The sequence below is a fragment of the Ostreococcus tauri genome (genome assembly GCF_000214015.3).
Source record: "Ostreococcus tauri WGS project CAID00000000 data, contig chromosome 05, whole genome shotgun sequence".
Taxonomy (NCBI): domain Eukaryota; kingdom Viridiplantae; phylum Chlorophyta; class Mamiellophyceae; order Mamiellales; family Bathycoccaceae; genus Ostreococcus; species Ostreococcus tauri.
In genome coordinates, this window is record NC_014430.2 from 63,167 (window position 1) to 79,103 (window position 15,937).

At 61.1% G+C, this 15,937-nt stretch overlaps 11 protein-coding genes across 11 annotated transcripts; 6 read left to right on the top strand and 5 right to left on the bottom strand.

Moving 5' to 3' along the window:
* Position 1: 1 nt before the first annotated feature.
* Positions 2–883, top strand: OT_ostta05g00420 (Transcription factor IIIC, subunit 5; the record flags this gene model as incomplete). Its single annotated transcript, XM_022984151.1, has 1 exon — positions 2–883. The coding sequence occupies one exon, from the start codon at positions 2–4 to the stop codon at positions 881–883; it is 882 nt and encodes a 293-aa protein (XP_022838908.1).
* A 209-nt stretch (positions 884–1,092) lies between these two features.
* Positions 1,093–1,554, top strand: OT_ostta05g00430 (Ribosomal protein L29; the record flags this gene model as incomplete). The annotated part of the gene is made up of 1 exon (XM_003079092.1): positions 1,093–1,554. The coding sequence occupies one exon, from the start codon at positions 1,093–1,095 to the stop codon at positions 1,552–1,554; it is 462 nt and encodes a 153-aa protein (XP_003079140.1).
* An 88-nt stretch (positions 1,555–1,642) lies between these two features.
* OT_ostta05g00440 (Carbon-nitrogen hydrolase) lies at positions 1,643–2,494 on the bottom strand (the record flags this gene model as incomplete). Its single annotated transcript, XM_003079093.2, has 1 exon — positions 1,643–2,494. One exon carries the CDS (start codon positions 2,492–2,494, stop codon positions 1,643–1,645), a length of 852 nt encoding a protein of 283 aa, XP_003079141.2.
* A 441-nt stretch (positions 2,495–2,935) lies between these two features.
* Positions 2,936–4,324, top strand: OT_ostta05g00450 (G-protein beta WD-40 repeat; the record flags this gene model as incomplete). The annotated part of the gene is made up of 1 exon (XM_022984153.1): positions 2,936–4,324. The coding sequence occupies one exon, from the start codon at positions 2,936–2,938 to the stop codon at positions 4,322–4,324; it is 1,389 nt and encodes a 462-aa protein (XP_022838909.1).
* A 49-nt stretch (positions 4,325–4,373) lies between these two features.
* OT_ostta05g00460 (Domain of unknown function DUF3351) lies at positions 4,374–6,641 on the bottom strand (the record flags this gene model as incomplete). The annotated part of the gene is made up of 1 exon (XM_003079096.2): positions 4,374–6,641. The coding sequence occupies one exon, from the start codon at positions 6,639–6,641 to the stop codon at positions 4,374–4,376; it is 2,268 nt and encodes a 755-aa protein (XP_003079144.2).
* A 350-nt stretch (positions 6,642–6,991) lies between these two features.
* On the bottom strand, positions 6,992–8,239 carry OT_ostta05g00470 (Ammonium transporter AmtB-like domain; the record flags this gene model as incomplete). Its single annotated transcript, XM_022984154.1, has 1 exon — positions 6,992–8,239. One exon carries the CDS (start codon positions 8,237–8,239, stop codon positions 6,992–6,994), a length of 1,248 nt encoding a protein of 415 aa, XP_022838910.1.
* A 749-nt stretch (positions 8,240–8,988) lies between these two features.
* OT_ostta05g00480 (Inner centromere protein, ARK-binding domain) lies at positions 8,989–11,435 on the top strand (the record flags this gene model as incomplete). The annotated part of the gene is made up of 2 exons (XM_022984155.1): positions 8,989–9,254; positions 9,488–11,435. 2 exons carry the CDS (start codon positions 8,989–8,991, stop codon positions 11,433–11,435), a joined length of 2,214 nt encoding a protein of 737 aa, XP_022838911.1.
* A 61-nt stretch (positions 11,436–11,496) lies between these two features.
* OT_ostta05g00490 (Aminoacyl-tRNA synthetase, class 1a,anticodon-binding) lies at positions 11,497–13,230 on the bottom strand (the record flags this gene model as incomplete). The annotated part of the gene is made up of 1 exon (XM_003079099.1): positions 11,497–13,230. The coding sequence occupies one exon, from the start codon at positions 13,228–13,230 to the stop codon at positions 11,497–11,499; it is 1,734 nt and encodes a 577-aa protein (XP_003079147.1).
* Positions 13,231–13,500: 270 nt separating this feature from the next.
* OT_ostta05g00500 (Spo11/DNA topoisomerase VI, subunit A) lies at positions 13,501–14,769 on the top strand (the record flags this gene model as incomplete). Its single annotated transcript, XM_003079100.1, has 1 exon — positions 13,501–14,769. The coding sequence occupies one exon, from the start codon at positions 13,501–13,503 to the stop codon at positions 14,767–14,769; it is 1,269 nt and encodes a 422-aa protein (XP_003079148.1).
* Positions 14,770–14,931: 162 nt separating this feature from the next.
* On the top strand, positions 14,932–15,204 carry OT_ostta05g00510 (Centromere protein X; the record flags this gene model as incomplete). Its single annotated transcript, XM_003079101.1, has 1 exon — positions 14,932–15,204. The coding sequence occupies one exon, from the start codon at positions 14,932–14,934 to the stop codon at positions 15,202–15,204; it is 273 nt and encodes a 90-aa protein (XP_003079149.1).
* A 57-nt stretch (positions 15,205–15,261) lies between these two features.
* Positions 15,262–15,903, bottom strand: OT_ostta05g00520 (Mss4-like; the record flags this gene model as incomplete). The annotated part of the gene is made up of 1 exon (XM_022984156.1): positions 15,262–15,903. One exon carries the CDS (start codon positions 15,901–15,903, stop codon positions 15,262–15,264), a length of 642 nt encoding a protein of 213 aa, XP_022838912.1.
* Between the last annotated feature and the right edge of the window lie 34 nt (positions 15,904–15,937).

Sequence of the window (15,937 nt, forward strand, 5' to 3'; positions counted from 1 at the left end):
GATGGGGGGGGTGTCGTTGCGCCCGTCGTTGTTCACGAGGGATGACATTCCGGTGGCGGATTACTTTACGCAGAGAGACACGGGGGCGACGACGACGCGCGAGGTTGATTTTCACGAGATTGCGGTGCCCACGCGGGGTTTGGATATGGAAGAGGCGTCACCAGAGGCGTCGAGGGCGATGCGCGCGTTGATGGCGGAGCGGGAGATGTGGGCGCCGCTCGCCGCGTTGGCGCGTTTGCCCAAGGATGTCGCGGATGAAATCCTGGCTCGAAAGCTGCACGCGATGTGCAGCTATTCCTTCGCCAACGGGCCGTTCAAGAGGCTGTGGATCAAAGTTGGCGTCGATCCACGTTTTGATCGCGCGTACGTCCGCTCGCAAACGATCACGGTGCGCCTGCCCTCGAACTGGTTCCAGGACGACGATCCGGAGGGCGCTCGGCGCAAGGCGCGCTTCGCCTCGTGCTCGCGCTCGGATCGCGGCTACCACGACGCCGTGCACGGATTTAGGTCCATACCAGACGTTCGTCATCCCGTGCTCACGCTCGCAGACGTCGCACTTCCGAGCGTGCGAGCCGCCGTTGAGCTCGCCGCGGCGTCCGCCGACCACTCGAGCGCGTGCGACGAGCGCCGAGGCTGGCTCCCGCACGGACTCCATCGCAAGATTCAGCGCGCCATCGTTCGCGGATACCAAGCGCTGTTGGACGGAGACGACCCAATCACCGCGGACGAGGCCTCGATGGGCGCCCCCGACGACGCACACGTCGACGATGACGCCTCGCCGAGTCCCGCCGCGGCGCCCGATTCGCCCCGCGCGGACGCCGACGCGCTCGCCGAGTACGAAATCCTCGGCGATCAGGACGACTCCGAGGACGAGTACGAGTGAATCACGCCCAGTATCATTCGCACTGTATCATCACCGCACGCCGTGTATCATCACCGAGCGCTTCTGCGCCTCCGTCCCGTCGACGCCCGGGGCGTTCGCGCGAACGCGTCCCGACGTCTCAACCCTCATGCTCGAGCGTCACCGAACCGCACTCCCGCGCGCGCGCGCGCCCCCGCGCGCCGCCGCCCACGTCGAGCGCGTCGATCGCGATGTCCTTCGTCCTTCGAGCGTCTAGATGCGCCCTCGCGCGCGTCACCGCGAGCACGAGCGCGTTGACCATCGCATCGCGCGCGACGCCGACGCCGTGCGCGCGCGCGCTCTGGACGACGCCCTCGACGCGCGTCTCGCACGGCTTGGACGCGTTCGTCGACGCGAACCGAGACGCGAAGACGAACGTGGGACGGGGGTGGTTGGCGAGCGAGTTGCGGAAGAAATCGCACGAGGACCTGCACGCGCTGTGGCACGCGCTGGTGCGCGAGCGAAACATGCTGCTGACGGAGAAACATTTGGCAAAGGTGAATCGAGAACCCATGCGAGCGCCGCAGCGAATGCGTTTGGTGCGAAGGAGCATGGCGAGGATTAAGTTGGTGCTCACGGAGCGAGCGATCGAGGAGGCGGGGGAGGATAAGCAGTTGTTGTTTGAGCTCAAGCGGCTCATCAACGCGAAATAGACTTTGGGTTCGCGCGCGCCGCGGACGTTCTAGCGCTATGTAGTAGAGTTACAACGACACAACTTTTTGACGACGATAAGAAATCGACCTACGTCACCGCGGTGGAGATAAAGGAGGAGACGCGACGCGCGAGGTCATCGTCGTCGTCGTCGTCCTCTCCGCCGAGCGGAATCAGCGCCGACGCGATACCCTCCTCTCGCTTCTCCATCGCGCCGCGAAGGATCGGAGGCGATCTTAAATCGACTAAACACGAACATCCAGTGAATTGGATATCGTTCTCGACGCCTATGCGATTCGCGCAAATGAAGTGCGTTCCGTTCGGCTCCCGCTTTCCGATTAGCGGTCGCAGCCTGGCGAGCCAATACGTGACGGTTTCCGCAAAATCTATAGGCGCACGTTTCACCTCGATATCATCGTCCGGATGCGCGTTCGTCCACGCGCTGCTGAATAAAATGAGTTCGCACCCCGCGCACGCGTTCGCCAGCTCGTACGCGTCCCACGGAGCTTCGAATTTGTACGGGTTTATGTCCATGCAAATCGCCGACGCGCACGTCACTCGTCGCGTCACCTCTCCGATGACCCCTCGGTCGTCTTCGGCGAAACAGCGTAGATCGAGCTCATACGTCTCAAATCCCTTGCCCTCGCCGCAACCCCACTCCTCGTCCACGCAGTACAGATGCGACTTGTCGTAGACGTGTCGCGCGACGCCGTTCGCGTCCACCACCGTCTGCGAGTTATACACCTTCTGCGTCTCCGGGTCCTCCCTCGCGTGTCCCACCGCGACGTGCGCGTTCAAATATCTCGCCACCCGTCCCGCCCACGCCACGATCGCTGTTTCCCACCTCGCGCACGCCCGCGCGCGCTCTACCGACGTCAAACAATACGTTGAAAATCCCAGCTCTGGACACACGAGCACACCGATCCCACTCGTCGCGTCCATCGTCCGCGTCACCGTCTCCCACGCCCGGGCGAGGTTTCCCTCGACGTCACCGTTCCCTGGGTCCGTCTGCAGCGCGCACGCGCGCAGGATCACCCGTCGCATGTCGCGCTCTGTCGCCGTGAGGCTTGAAAAAACCACTTCATCTTCACCGGCGGCGCGACGTTTCGTCTCCCCACACCCCGACGCCGCCACCGCGCGCGCGCGCGCTCGGACATGATCTCCAGCATCGCCTGGGTCCCCCCCGGCGCGGCGTCCGAGCGTCCGAGACGCGCGGACGTCCCCGAGGAGGAGCTCGAGCGGTTGGCGGCGCGCGCCGCTCGACGAACGAAATCAACGAAATCCGCTCGCGATGACGACGACGACGACGACGACGACGAGAGCACCGACGACGACGACGATGACTTTGACGACGACGACGACGCCGAGTCGGATTGGGAGGAGATGGCGGCGGACGACGAGGATTTGGACGACGAAGACATCGACGCGATGGCGGCTGACGAAGAGGACGCGAAGAAAAAAACGTCGGGCGCGGTGGCCAAGGCGCTGGCGGTGGCGAAAGCGGCGAGAGGGGTGAGCGATGACTTGGCCGAGTTAAACATGGAGGCGTACGACGACACGGACGAGGAGGAGGAGGCGGCGACGGGGAGATTGTTTGGCGGCGGAAAGTTGACGCACTACGAAGGAAACGAAGAGGATCCGTACATGACCATTAAGGATTCGGACGATGACGAGGAGGAGGAGATGCCGGATGATTTGATCACGGCGGAGACGGATCTGTTGATCTTAGCGGCGAGGACGGATGAGGACGTGTCGCACTTGGAGGTTTGGGTGTACGAGGAGGCGGGCGTGACGGGGAGCGAGGAGACGAACCTGTACGTTCATCACGACGTACTCCTGCCGGCGTTTCCGCTGAGCGTGGCGTGGATGAACTGCTCACCGAAGAGTGGGACGGAGGAGGTGAACTGCGCGGCGATTGGGACGATGTATCCGGGGATTGAGATTTGGGATTTGGACTGCGTCGACGCCGTAGAGCCGGTGACGACTCTCGGCGGGTACTCGGAGGAGGCTATCAAGTCTGCGGGTAAGAAGAGCGGCAAGAAGGACAAGAAGGCGTCCAAGGCGCTCAAGGGGGGATCACACGAGGACGCGGTGATGGGTCTGTCGTGGAATCGCGAGTTCCGAAACGTTCTTGCGTCGGCGAGCGCGGACAAAACGGTGAAGATTTGGGACGTCGCCACGGAAACAGCCAAGCACACTTTGAACCATCACAAAGACAAGGTTCAGGCGTGTGAGTGGAACCCGACGGAGCCCACAGTTTTACTCACCGGCTCTTACGATAAGACCGCGCAAGTCGTGGACGTTCGTGCGCCCGATAATGCCTCTCTCACTTGGAAGGTAGGCGCTGACGTCGAGAGCGCGATTTGGCACGCGAGCGCGCCGACGCAGTTCTTGGTGTCGAACGAAGATGGTATGGTGATGTGCTTCGACAGTCGCATGGGTTCGAAGTCTGACGCTCTGTTCAAGCTCCAAGCGCACGACAAGGCGACGACGGCGCTGAGCATGGTGACTAGTGCGCCTGGTTTGATGACGACGTGCTCGACGGACAAGGTGATAAAGTTGTGGGATCTGAACGACGGCAAGCCCTCCTTGTTGTGTCAGCACACTCCCCAAGTTGGAGCGATCTTTGCGTGCGGGTTCTCACCGAACATTCCCTACCTCGTCGCCGCCGCCGGTTCCAAGGGCACTGTGGCGGTGTGGGACATCATGTCGGAGGCCGTCGTGCGGGACAAGTACGGAAGCCATTTCGAACAGTTTTATCGAGTCAAGTAATATGATGAATACACGAAACGAACAAATCGACTATTATAAGCTAGATTAACTAACGCGCGTTCAGCTCTCTCGTCAACTGCGAGTACTTCTCTTGGAGAAGTTTCTCTCTCGCGCGAGCCGCTTGCACCAACTCGAGCCAGTATTCAATTCGTTCCGGAGCGGCGCGTTGCTCTTGCTCGTGTAACATTGCGAAAGACTCGGCTTCTATCGCGAGTGACTGGATTTCATCCACAGTCTTTTTGAGCTTTTGGCGCAGCTCGCCGTCGCGCTTCTGAAGACCCGCAGTGAGCAGATTACACTTTTGCTCCAACTTGGAGGCGCGTTTGGCGTCCTTCTCCATATCCCTTCGCAGGCTTTCGAAGCACGCCTTGGCGGCTTCAAGGCGCTGTTCTTCTGTGGCTTCATCGACGGAAATATTCGAATTGAGGCTAGGGACGAAGATGTTTTTCTTGCGTTCTTCAACGAGCGCCGCGATGAAGGCGTCCGCGAAGTCTTCGCGAGAACTATTCTGTTCGCGAAGCATTTCCTGCGCTTCGGCCTCAATGAGTTCACGGGCGTTCGTCATTAATGACTCATCAAACTCTTCAATACTCACCGCTGGTCTCGTATTCTTACTGTATTTGGCGACATCGTGAGCGAGCAAGTCCGTCGCTTCGTCGTTCACCAGTTTGGACATGGCGTCCCCGGCGAGCGGCTCGACGACTACCATTTCGGTCGGCCGAGGAAGATCGAGTTGAACAGCACGCGACCGCTTGCGCATTTGCATAGCTTCGTATTCTGCCAGCGCCGCGGCCTGACGCGCGCGCGCATCTGCTTCGTCTTCAACAATGGCGTCCTCCATAAGTTCGTCCTCCATCTCCTCCGCCTCAGGTAAATCGACTTGATACTCATTCTGTGGCTTCGGAAGGGACATGAACGCACCCTTCAGAGACGCACTCGTGGACGCGGCGTGGGCGCGACGTTCGCGCTCTGACAAATCGGTGAAGTGCGCGGCGTACTGATCGTTGATGTGCAACCCGTCACGAATAGGCGTTTGTCCGTGCAGCAATGGCGTCGTGCCCATTTGCGAACTCACTTCGCTTCGAGACGGCGTCGGCGTCGCCCTAGTGCGACTGGGCGTCGCTCCCGCGAAATCGGTGGGCATTAGCGCCGCCGCCTCTTCACCACCGCCAAAGAGTGTGGACTTTTGGTTGCGGCGGGCCGCTTGCTGCTGCGCCTCTCGCAAGATGGCGTCTCCCTCAACCATGGGAGTGCGCATGGGAGTGCGCGCCGTCGAAGTCGCCGGAGTCTGCTCATATGAGCTTAAAAGAGCGGAGGCCGGCGTCGTACCGCCGTCATCGAGTAATCCACTCACACCCTTGCCCATCTTTGCGATGTCCTCTAACTCTCTGTCGGAGACTTGCGGCGTCGGTAGAAGCAACTTTGATCGTCGCGTGAAAGACGCATCGTTCGCCTTAAGATTTTGCTGAACCGCGCCTGGCATGTCCCGACGCTCTTGCATCTTTTGTCTCGCCTCGGCGAGCTTTTTGTTTGCCTCATCCATCTCCTTGGCTGACTTTTTGCCCTCGAGCTCAGCGAGGGAGATTGGCTTAAACACTTTTGCAGCTTGCATCTTGGCGAAAGCTTCGTCTTCTTCTCTTGTGTCGTACATCACCGCGTCCGGTTTTCGCTCGAACGCGATCTCGGCGTTGTAATCGACCCCGCGCACGCGCTTCGCCTTCCGCACGTGCGCGATGCCCGCCGCCTTGAGCTCTCGCTTCTTCTGCAACTCCGCCAATCTCCTCGCCTCCTCGAGCTGCTTCTCCCGAGCCTTCCGCTTCGCCTTCTTACCCTTCGTGTTCGCTAATCTCGCTCGCGCTTCGGCCAGCATCTCCTTCTCGTCCTCGTCCATATCCACCGCGTCCGGTTTCGCCGGCTTCGTCTCTGGGTTAGGATCGATTTCCCCCGGTCGCAGTCGTCGCGGATCATCCCCGGCGTCGTAATCCTCATCCTTCGCGCACGCCGCGTCGAGCAACTTCTCATACCGCTCCAAGCACTGACTCGGCGTCCGTCCGACCACCGGCGCGATCGTGCGCCACTGCGTCGGCATGAGTTTCGCCAGATGTAACAATTTCTCATCCTCCTCTCGCGTCCACTCCGTCTTCTTGATACTCGGATCGAGCCACTCGTACCATCGCGCCTTGCACTGCTTCGCGCTCTTCCGGTTCAACAGCGAGCTCACGCGGCTCCACTGGTTCTTTCCGTACTTCATCACCGCCGCCTTGAGGATCTCATCCTCGGTGTTTTTCCACACGCCGCCCTTGATTTGGATCCGCATCTTTGCGTGACGCCGTCTCGAAGCGGTTCGGTGGTGCGTTCACGGCACACGCGTCGTGCGCGGGCCGATCGGTTTGGCGCGTCGCGTGCGCGTCGGTGTCGGACGAGCGATACGCGCGCGAATGAGGGCGAATGGGGCGCTCCGCCTAGGGAACCGTCGAACGCGCGCGGTCGCGGTCGAGACGAATCGTTCAACACGACGTTTTGTATTATTGCAGTAATGCTACGGTAGCCGTAATACGTAATAGTTATTATCCGATGCGATCATCGTTATTAGATGGCCTCGGCGCCCCGCTCGGGCGAGACGCGTGGGAATATTAAATATCTGCGCGTGACGGGACGTCGACACGTTTAGACGTTTTGGGAACCCCTCTTTGAGTTGGAGTCTTCGTTGTACGCCTTGCCGCCGTGCATGGAGATGTCGAGGCCAGCCTTGCGTTCGTCATCGCCCGGAACAACCGGCATGACCTTTTCGATCGCCTTGATGGTGACGTAGCCGATGACGAAGGAGTACACGGCGCAGCCGACGACGGCGAGGAGTTGCTTGCCAAAGAGCGCACCGCCGGCTTCAAACGCGCCCCCAGTCATGTCGCTGTTGGCGAAGATGCCGATGCAAAGCGTACCGAAAAGACCACCCATACCGTGGACGGCCCAGACGTCGAGCGCGTCGTCGAGACTGTACTTGTGCGTGAGCTCGACGCAGGCGTAGCACCACGGAACGCACAAGCAGCCGATGACGAGGGCGGCCCAGGGCTTGACGTAGGCGGCGGCCGGGGTGATGGTGGCTAAACCCGCGATGGCACCGACGCACGCACCAACAAGCGTGGGCTTACCCGTCATCTTCCATTCGAGCAAAAGCCAGCAGAACAAGGCGGCGGAGGCGGAGATTTCAGAGTTCATCGCGGCGAGCGCGGCGTCGCCATTCGCGGCGAGCGCGGAGCCGCCGTTGAAACCGAACCAGCCGAACCAAAGAAGACCGGTACCGAGCGCAACGAACGGAATATTGTGCGGGTTCGTGTCGAGTTCTTCGCCCTCGAGCTTCTTTCTGTGCGGCAGAGCGAAGACGGTGGCGAGCGCGGAGAAACCGGCGGTGGTGTGCACGACGATGCCGCCGGCGAAATCCTTCACGCCTTGTCGAGCGACCCACCCGTTGCCCCACACCCAGTGCGCCCACGGGAAGTACACCAAGTGCACCCAAACCAAGATGAAGATGACGTACGGGACGAATCGCACGCGATCGGCGAACGCACCCGTCATCAAGCTCGGCGCGATGACGGCGAACATCCCTTGGAACCCCGCGAACACCAGCTCGGGCACGCTCCCGCCGTAATCGTTCGCGTTATCCATGTCCTCCAAGAAATAATGCGATCGCGCGCTCCCAATCACACCGTTCTTCGAGTGTCCAAAGCACAGGGAGTACCCCCAGGCGACCCAAACCACGGTGATGAGACCCATCGAGACGTAATTTTGCAACATGATGGTCAACACATTCGTGCTTCGCACGAGCCCGCCGTAGAAAAAAGCCAGTCCCGGGGTCATGAGATTCACGAGCGCCATGGAGACGATCATGAACGCGGTGTCGCCCGCATCGATCGCCATCGCGCGTCGCCGTCGACGCCCACGCGCGCGCGCGTGTGTCCACGCCGCCGCCGCCGCGGGCCCGCGTCCGCGTGTCGACCGTCGCGCGCGTCGCTTCGCACGCGCACTGTTCGCCCACACGCGCGTGCGTGTCCCACGACCGCATCGCCTCGAGGGTTTCCGTGGACGTCTGGACGTCCACGCGCGCGAGTCGCGACCGGTGGAAAAATCCCACGTGCGGTGGGATGGGCAAAAAAATCCCACGTGCGGTGGGATGGGCAAAAAAATCCCACGTGCGGTGGGATGGGCACGAAAAGCCCGCGACCGGTGGGATGGGCACGAAAAACCCGCCGACGTCCTCGAGGGACGATCGCGTCAGCTTAAGGTCCCGTGGTGATCGCGTCGTCGCGCGTTCTGTGCGTAAAAATCCGTGGTTTCATCACACGTCAAACGAAGCTCGTCGTGTCGAACTCTGGAGTCTACATGTACTGCGTCATGACTCGTCACATACGCAGGACTCGGGAAGGCGACGTCCCCGTATGTAGCCCACATACTGGAGCCCGTACGCCGCCGCACAGATGACGCCTGGGTCGCGATGGCCCGTCGCGATCGCCACCACACCCGCGTGTGCGGATCACTGTTTTCGCACTGATGGTCAATGCCGTCCTCGAATACGCACTCGCCCCCGCCTCGCGCGTGAGGGGAACCGAACGGGCGACGACCGACGGACGACGCGCGAGAGTCGAGCGCGTGGGCGCGCGCGGGGCGTCATGGCGCCCGCGCGCGCGCGCGAGGGACAGGTGATGCCGCGCGCGCGGGCGCTGGGGGCGATCGCGCGTCTGCGCGCGCGCGCGATGGGGAGCAGGGGGACGTTGGGGGATGCGATGACGGATGCGCTCGAACGGTCGCGCGCGCGGACGTGGACGACGGGCGGCGGCGATGAAGGACGGGCGAGCGATGGAGGACGCGTGCGAAAGGGGGGTGGAGACGTCCGCGATGAGAACGCGATGGGAGCATGGGGGTGGGGGGGTGAGAGGTGCGGAGCGCGAGACGACGCGCGACGACGCGCGAGGCGAGGCGCGACGACGGGCGAAGGGCGACGGCGCGCGACGACGAGGCGCGATCGAGCGCGCGCGCGCGCGCGTGAGACGCGTGAGATGTGTATTCGGGGTCGATCGATCGCGTGGGAGACGGATGGAACAGCTCGCGCGCGATGGAGACGACGACGGTCGAGACGACTGACGGTTGCGCCGCGCGCGCCGCACGCAGCGAACGGACGAAGAGCGCGAGAAAGAGCGGACGCGGGCGAGAGGGTAGGAAATCGTCCGCGGTGGTGACACCTGTTCGAGGTCTTCGCGCGCGCGCGTCCGAGAACGTTGAAAAGGTGCCAGGTGAAGAGCGAAGCGCCTCAAAGGCGGATACCGCGAAAGTTCCCCTCCAACCGAACGCGAGCTCGGCGCGCAAAGGGCGAGCGGTCGTTTCGACGAGCGCGGACGTCCAGAGAGAGGGGGAGTCGAAAAATAACGTCGAATCGAACGAGAGAGGTGGATCGACGCCGCGCGGTGCCGATGCGGGAGAGGATGAGGCGACGGTGAGTGCTCGAACGGCGCGGGTCCCCGCGTCGTATGCGGACGCGCAGACGCCAAAGAACGTGAAGAAGATCGCCTGGATCGAGCCCGCGGCGAACGAAAGGTCGGTGATAAGTGCGAAGAAAGGTCCTGCGCCCGATTCCACGGCGAAATCCGCTCTGGAGAGCACGAGAGAGAAGAGCGTGGCGGCGAAGGAGGCTGAGCCAATCGACGCGACGGAATCGGAAAAGATCAAGGGCGGACAGAGTCAACCGTCCGCGGGTGTGCCGAGCGAGCAGAAGAGACGTGAGCGAAAACGGGCAAACGGGTTGGCGTTCCTCAATGCCGATATTCCAGCGCTCGCGGCGAAGAATCCTCAAGCGGGTGGTGCTGTTGTGTCGACCGAGTTGAAAATCTCTCCGCGAGCGCTCGCCGCGCGCAAGGCAAAGGAAGCGAAGGAAAGCGCCGACTCCGTCCTGCCGACAGCGCCCACGTCTGCGTCGGTCGAGTCGAAAGAGAACGATGACGCGCCATCAACCGCGGCTGCGCCGGCTTTGGGGCCGCGCTCTGTCGTTCCGAAGGCTCCGGTGGATCAGCGCAGTCTCACCGAATCATTTATGATTCAGCCCGAGACAGTCTCCAGCACCGTCAATCTCGCGCCGCTTTCGTCGCTCCAGAAAATGGTGCCGACGCCGTCCCAGATCAAGGCATTTCAGTCGTTGACCACGCCCTCTACGCTTCAGAGCGGGCGAAGCGCGCAAGGCATCAAGCTTCCTGCCGCGATAGCGCCGGTGGCGAACGCGGCTGAGGCCAATGACGTGATGAATAGACTCAAGAGAGCGATGGAGGCCCGGTCCCGAGCCGACGAAGAAAATAAACGCCAATTGGAGAGTGCGTTACGGCAAAAGGAGGAGGAGCGCAAACGTCGTGAGAAGGAGATGGAAGTGAGAAAGGCGAGACACGCTGATGAAGAGGCGCGAGAGCGAGAGGAGAGGCGACTCCGCCAAGAGCGACTGGCGCAGTTCCGACTTCAGGAAGAGGAGGCGCAGAGAAAAGCGGCGGCTGAAAAAAACAAATGGGCGAAGATGCTCGAAGAGCAAAAGAAGGCGATGTACGATATTTCAGCGAAGCTCGCGGTGCCGATTTCATTGAAGAAGCGCACGAGTGGTCAAGCTGGATTCACGACGTCGTCCTCCGAGGCTGAAAAACGCAGGCGTTTGCTTGAGAACGCGCAAGCAGCGATACAAGGTCACTCGAATCAGCCCCAGCCTTCGGCCGGCATGCGGACTCCGACTCGTTCCATCTTTAGGACGAATTTCGCAACTGGGGCGGCGTCGACGCATCGCACACCGCCGGCTGAGTCCTATCCGATCTCTCCGTATTGCAGCAGCGATAGCGAAGACGACGATCGATCGAACAAACAGATCCCTCGCTGGGCTCGCGGCGATGCTCTCGTGCCTCAGCTCAAGGCGCAATCCTACGTCGATCCGGATGATATCTTTCCGAATCCGAGTCTCACGTGCAGCCTGGGGAAGATTTTCGCCAAGAAGAGTAGCCGCGATCGCCGTCGCAGTAGTAGCAACTGGACCCACGACAGGTTGACGCTCCAGGAAGAGCTGAGTTACAAACAGAAAATGGGATTCCGGTAACGTGAGTCTCGTTCTAGCACATGTAAATGAAGAGCTAATACATTTTATTGCAAGCAGCTGTCTACGCCTTCATGGGCTCTCCCTGTTCGTTCAAGCCTTCGACGCGCGGGAAAAGAGCGAGTTTTTGTACCTTGGTACCTGGCTTCAGCCCTCCCCACGTCGTGCGCTCATCCATCGTGCCCTCTCCCAAACCGACACCCGCGTCGAACTCCGCCATCTTGTTCGGCATCAACGGCTCCAAGAGCACGCACGCGATGCGAAGTGACTCTAAGCACTGGTACAGGCACGCCGACAACTCAGCACGCTTGCTCGCGTCCTTCGCCATGCGAAACGGTTCCGTCTCGGTGATGAAAACGTCAACGTCCATGATAATCTGCTTCGCCGCCGCAGCAGCGCGCGGGAGGTCCAACTTGTCGTACGCCTTCAGTGCGTCCTCCACGCACGCACTCGTGCGCGCCGGCATGTCCCAGTTTTCAAACGTGACTCTCGCACCGTTCAACTCTTCGCTCTGAACTTCGCCGTCGAAGTATTTGTTCACCATGGCTGTCGTGCGACTGACGCTATTACCGAGAGTGTTCACTAGGTCACTCGAATAAATTTCCTGCACGCGGTCCGCGCTAAAGTTGGCGTCGTTCGCTCCGATCGGTCCCTCGACGGCGAGGTAGTATCGAATCGCGTCCAATCCATAATGCTCCTTGAACCGATCCATGCACGCCAAGTCGACAAAGTTACCGAGCGACTTGGACATCTTTCTTCCCTCACGAATCCAGAACGCGTGCGCGTGCACGCGCTGGGGCAGCGGCAAATCGAGCGCCATGAGGAGCGCAGGCCAGATGACGGAGTGAAACCAAGAGATTTCCTTCGCCATGATGTGCACGCTCGCGGGCCAGTACTTGGATCTCTCGGAGTACACAGCGTCGTCCTTCCCGTCCCCGACGCCGATGGCGGTGATGTAATTCATCAGCGCGTCGATCCACACGTAGATGACGTGCTTCTCGTCCTCCGGCATCTTTATCCCCCACTTAAAGTTCGTTCGCGAGATCGGGACGTCGTTCAGGCCCTCGTTCAAGCGCTGAATCATCTCGTTTCGCCTCGCGCTCGGCGTCAAGAACTCCGGATTATCCGCGTGCAGCGCCTCCAACTCCTTTTGGAACTTGCTCAAGCGGAAGTAATAGTTTTCCTCGCTCGAGCGAACCATATCCTTCCCACTGATCGGACTCTTGTAGTCCAACTCCTTCGCCTTCGATTCGGTGTAATACTCCTCCTGTCCCTCGTCGTACCATCCCTCGAACTGGCCGAGGTACACCGCGTCTCGCTCCTGGAGTGCCTCGACGAGCGCCCGCACCTGACGCTCGTGCCGCGCGTCCGTCGTCCGAATAAAGTCATCGAACGAGATATCGTACGACGTCATCACGTCTCGAAACTTTTGACTATTCTCATCCGCCAACGCCTGCGGCTCGATCCCTCGTTTATCCGCGCTCTGCTCCACCTTCAACCCGTGTTCATCCGTCCCCGTGAGAAAGAACACATCCGCCCCTCGCGCCCGCGCGTACCGCGCGTACGCGTCCGCCACCGTGGACGTGTACACGTGTCCGATGTGCGGTTGGTCGTTCACGTAGTATATCGGCGTCGTCACGTACGTCGGCCCGAACGCGCGCGCGGCTTTTCCTCGCGTCGCCCGCGCGTTCGACCGCGTCGCCGCCACCGCGCTCCGTCGTCGTCCACTTCGCGCGTCGACCGCGGCGCGTCCGAGAGCGACGATCCCGCGTCGCGTCGCGCGCGCCGCGCTCGCCATCGTCGCCCCCGGACGCGCGCGCGCGTCGTCGTGCGAGCGCGACGACGGCGACGTCATCGCGCTTGGGTCGTTTTCGAGTCACATAGAAACAGTCAAACCGGCCTATCAAATGATACACTGATGGGTGTTTCCGTGCGCGGATACGAGTCACATAGAAACATACAAACCGGCCTATCAAATGATACACTGATGGGTGTTTCCGTGCGCGTATACGGGACCGTTTGAACGCCCGCGCGACAGACGACGCGCCCGACGCGTGACGCGCGCGCGATGTCCGCCGAACGCCGAAAGGTGAGCGCGGACGCGGGCGTGAACTTTGCCCTCGCGCGCCTGCGCGACGGCGAGGACGGACGCCCCGGATCGACCTCGGAGGTGCTCCGAGCGGTGAACGATTTGGAGCGAGAGGTCAAGGCGCGAGGGGTGAAACGAAAAACGTTGAACGATCTCTCGATCGCGGAGGCGTACAGGGAGGTGGTCGATCGCGAGGGCGGAGAGATCGCGGCGGCGATCGAGCAGGTGATGCTCGCGGTGGCGCGAAGCGTGATGCGGGGCGACGGGTTCGAGTACACGCTCCCGAGCAGAGGGGCGACGGACCAGGTGTACGTGGAGGCGCTGGATCGAATCGTGTTGAAGAATAAGACGACGCGAGCGGCGTTCGGGACGGTGAGTAGCGTGCGAAAGGTGACGATCTTGACGCGGGTGATGCAGCTCGTGCACGGAGTGCTGAGTCGAGGGATACACGTGACGAAGCGGGACCTGTTTTACACCGACGTGAAATTGTTTAGGGATCAGAAGGACTCGGACGCGGTGTTGGACGACATCTCGTGCATGCTCGGATGCACGAGAAACTCCCTGCACGTCGTCGCGTCGGAGAAGGGCGTGGTCGTTGGGAGGTTACAATACAAGGAGGACGGCGACGAAATCGACTGCACGAAGATGGGCGTGGGAGGAAAGGCCATTCCGAGCAACATCGATAAGATCACCGACATGCGCACCGACGCCAAGTTCGTTCTGCTCGTAGAGAAGGACGCCGCGTTCATGCGTCTCGCGGAGGATCGATTCTACAACAAGTACCCATGCATCATCATAACCGCCAAGGGGCAGCCGGATGTCGCGACTCGCCTCTTCTTGAGCAAGGTCAAGAGAGATTTGAAGATTCCGGTGTTGGCCCTGGTCGACGCCGATCCGTACGGGCTGAAAATTATCTCCGTATACATGCAGGGCTCTAAGAACATGGCTTTCGACAGCGCGAATCTCACGACGCCGGATATTAAGTGGCTCGGCGTGCGCCCGAGCGATTTGGACAAGTTTAAAATCCCCGAACAGTGTCGCCTGGACATGTCGGCGAAGGATATTGAGACCGGTCAACACATGTTGAACGAAGATTTCGTGAAACAAAACCCCGAGTGGGTGAAGGAGATCAACATAATGCTCGAGACGAAGACCAAGGCGGAAATCCAGGCGCTCAGCGCGTACGGCTTTCAGTACCTCACCAAGGTCTACCTCCCACTCAAGCTCGCCGAGGGCGACTGGATTTAATGCACCCTCGCGTTCGCTCCCCGTGTATTCGATGACGTAGTTTTGCCCACCCTCGATGACTTGTATGATCAAAATTACACTTTGTTTACCTCTCGGGACTTAAAAATCCAGTTTCAAAAAATCCGTGCACCCGCGCACGTTCGACCGCACACGTCGCCTTCGATGTCGCTCCCCGTCGAGCTCGTGCTCGCGATCGCGCGCGAGGTTTGGCGCGTCGAAGACGAATCCGCGCGCGCGCGAACGGGCGTCGAGCGCGAGTTCGACGCCGGAATCAAGCCCGAGGCGCTCGAAGACTTGGCCACGCTCGTCGAGGCCTTCATCGTCGAGGCGACGGCTCGGGCGTGCGCTTTAGCCGATATCGAGGGCTCGCGATCGATCGAGGGTGAACACATCGAACGCGTGTTACCGCAGCTCATGCTCGATTTCGCGGGGTGAGGTGGAGGCGCGACGGCGGGTGGCGTCTCGCGTGGCGCGCGCATCTTCGTATGACATTTATCGCTCCGGTTCGGGATTACCGGCGACGGAGACGATGTTGATGCAATAGCGGTTACCGTTTCGGTCGGGTAAGTTGTGCCCGAGGTGCGTGCCCGTGGTGCTCACGCATTCGCCGTCTCGCAGGCATCGAACGTTTTCGGAAACCATCTCGGCGTCTCGAAAACTCGGCCAGCCGTGCGCCCGGCTCTCCTTCTCGAACTCCTCCCACGTTCGACCTCTCGGGGCGATGAACAACGGGGCACCGGTGACGGAGTCGTAGTACGTCACCTCACCCTTACCCTGGACGTCGGAGATCCACGACGTTTGCCACGCGTACCCGGCGTGTTCGGCGTAATGTCGATTGAAGTTACAGATGCGATCGGTGAGATCCCAATCGACACCGTATCGCAGGTTCTTCATCACCGGAAACTCCGACGTGCCGTGTTGCTTTTGGCTCATCACGCTCTCGTCGGCGACGATCGGCAAGCCTCGCGCGCCTTCCGGAATGGGCGCGCCCTTGCACCCGTCGCTCACCCCCGGGATCTTCGCCCCGTCCAAGAACGCCCTCGGCGCCGGACACGACCTCGAGCTCGATTGTCCCATCGGCTTCGTTCTCGCGACGCCGAACGCGGCGGAGACGCGGTGTCGGGCGACGCGCATCGACGAGCGTCGACGAGTGTCGATTGTAATCGAG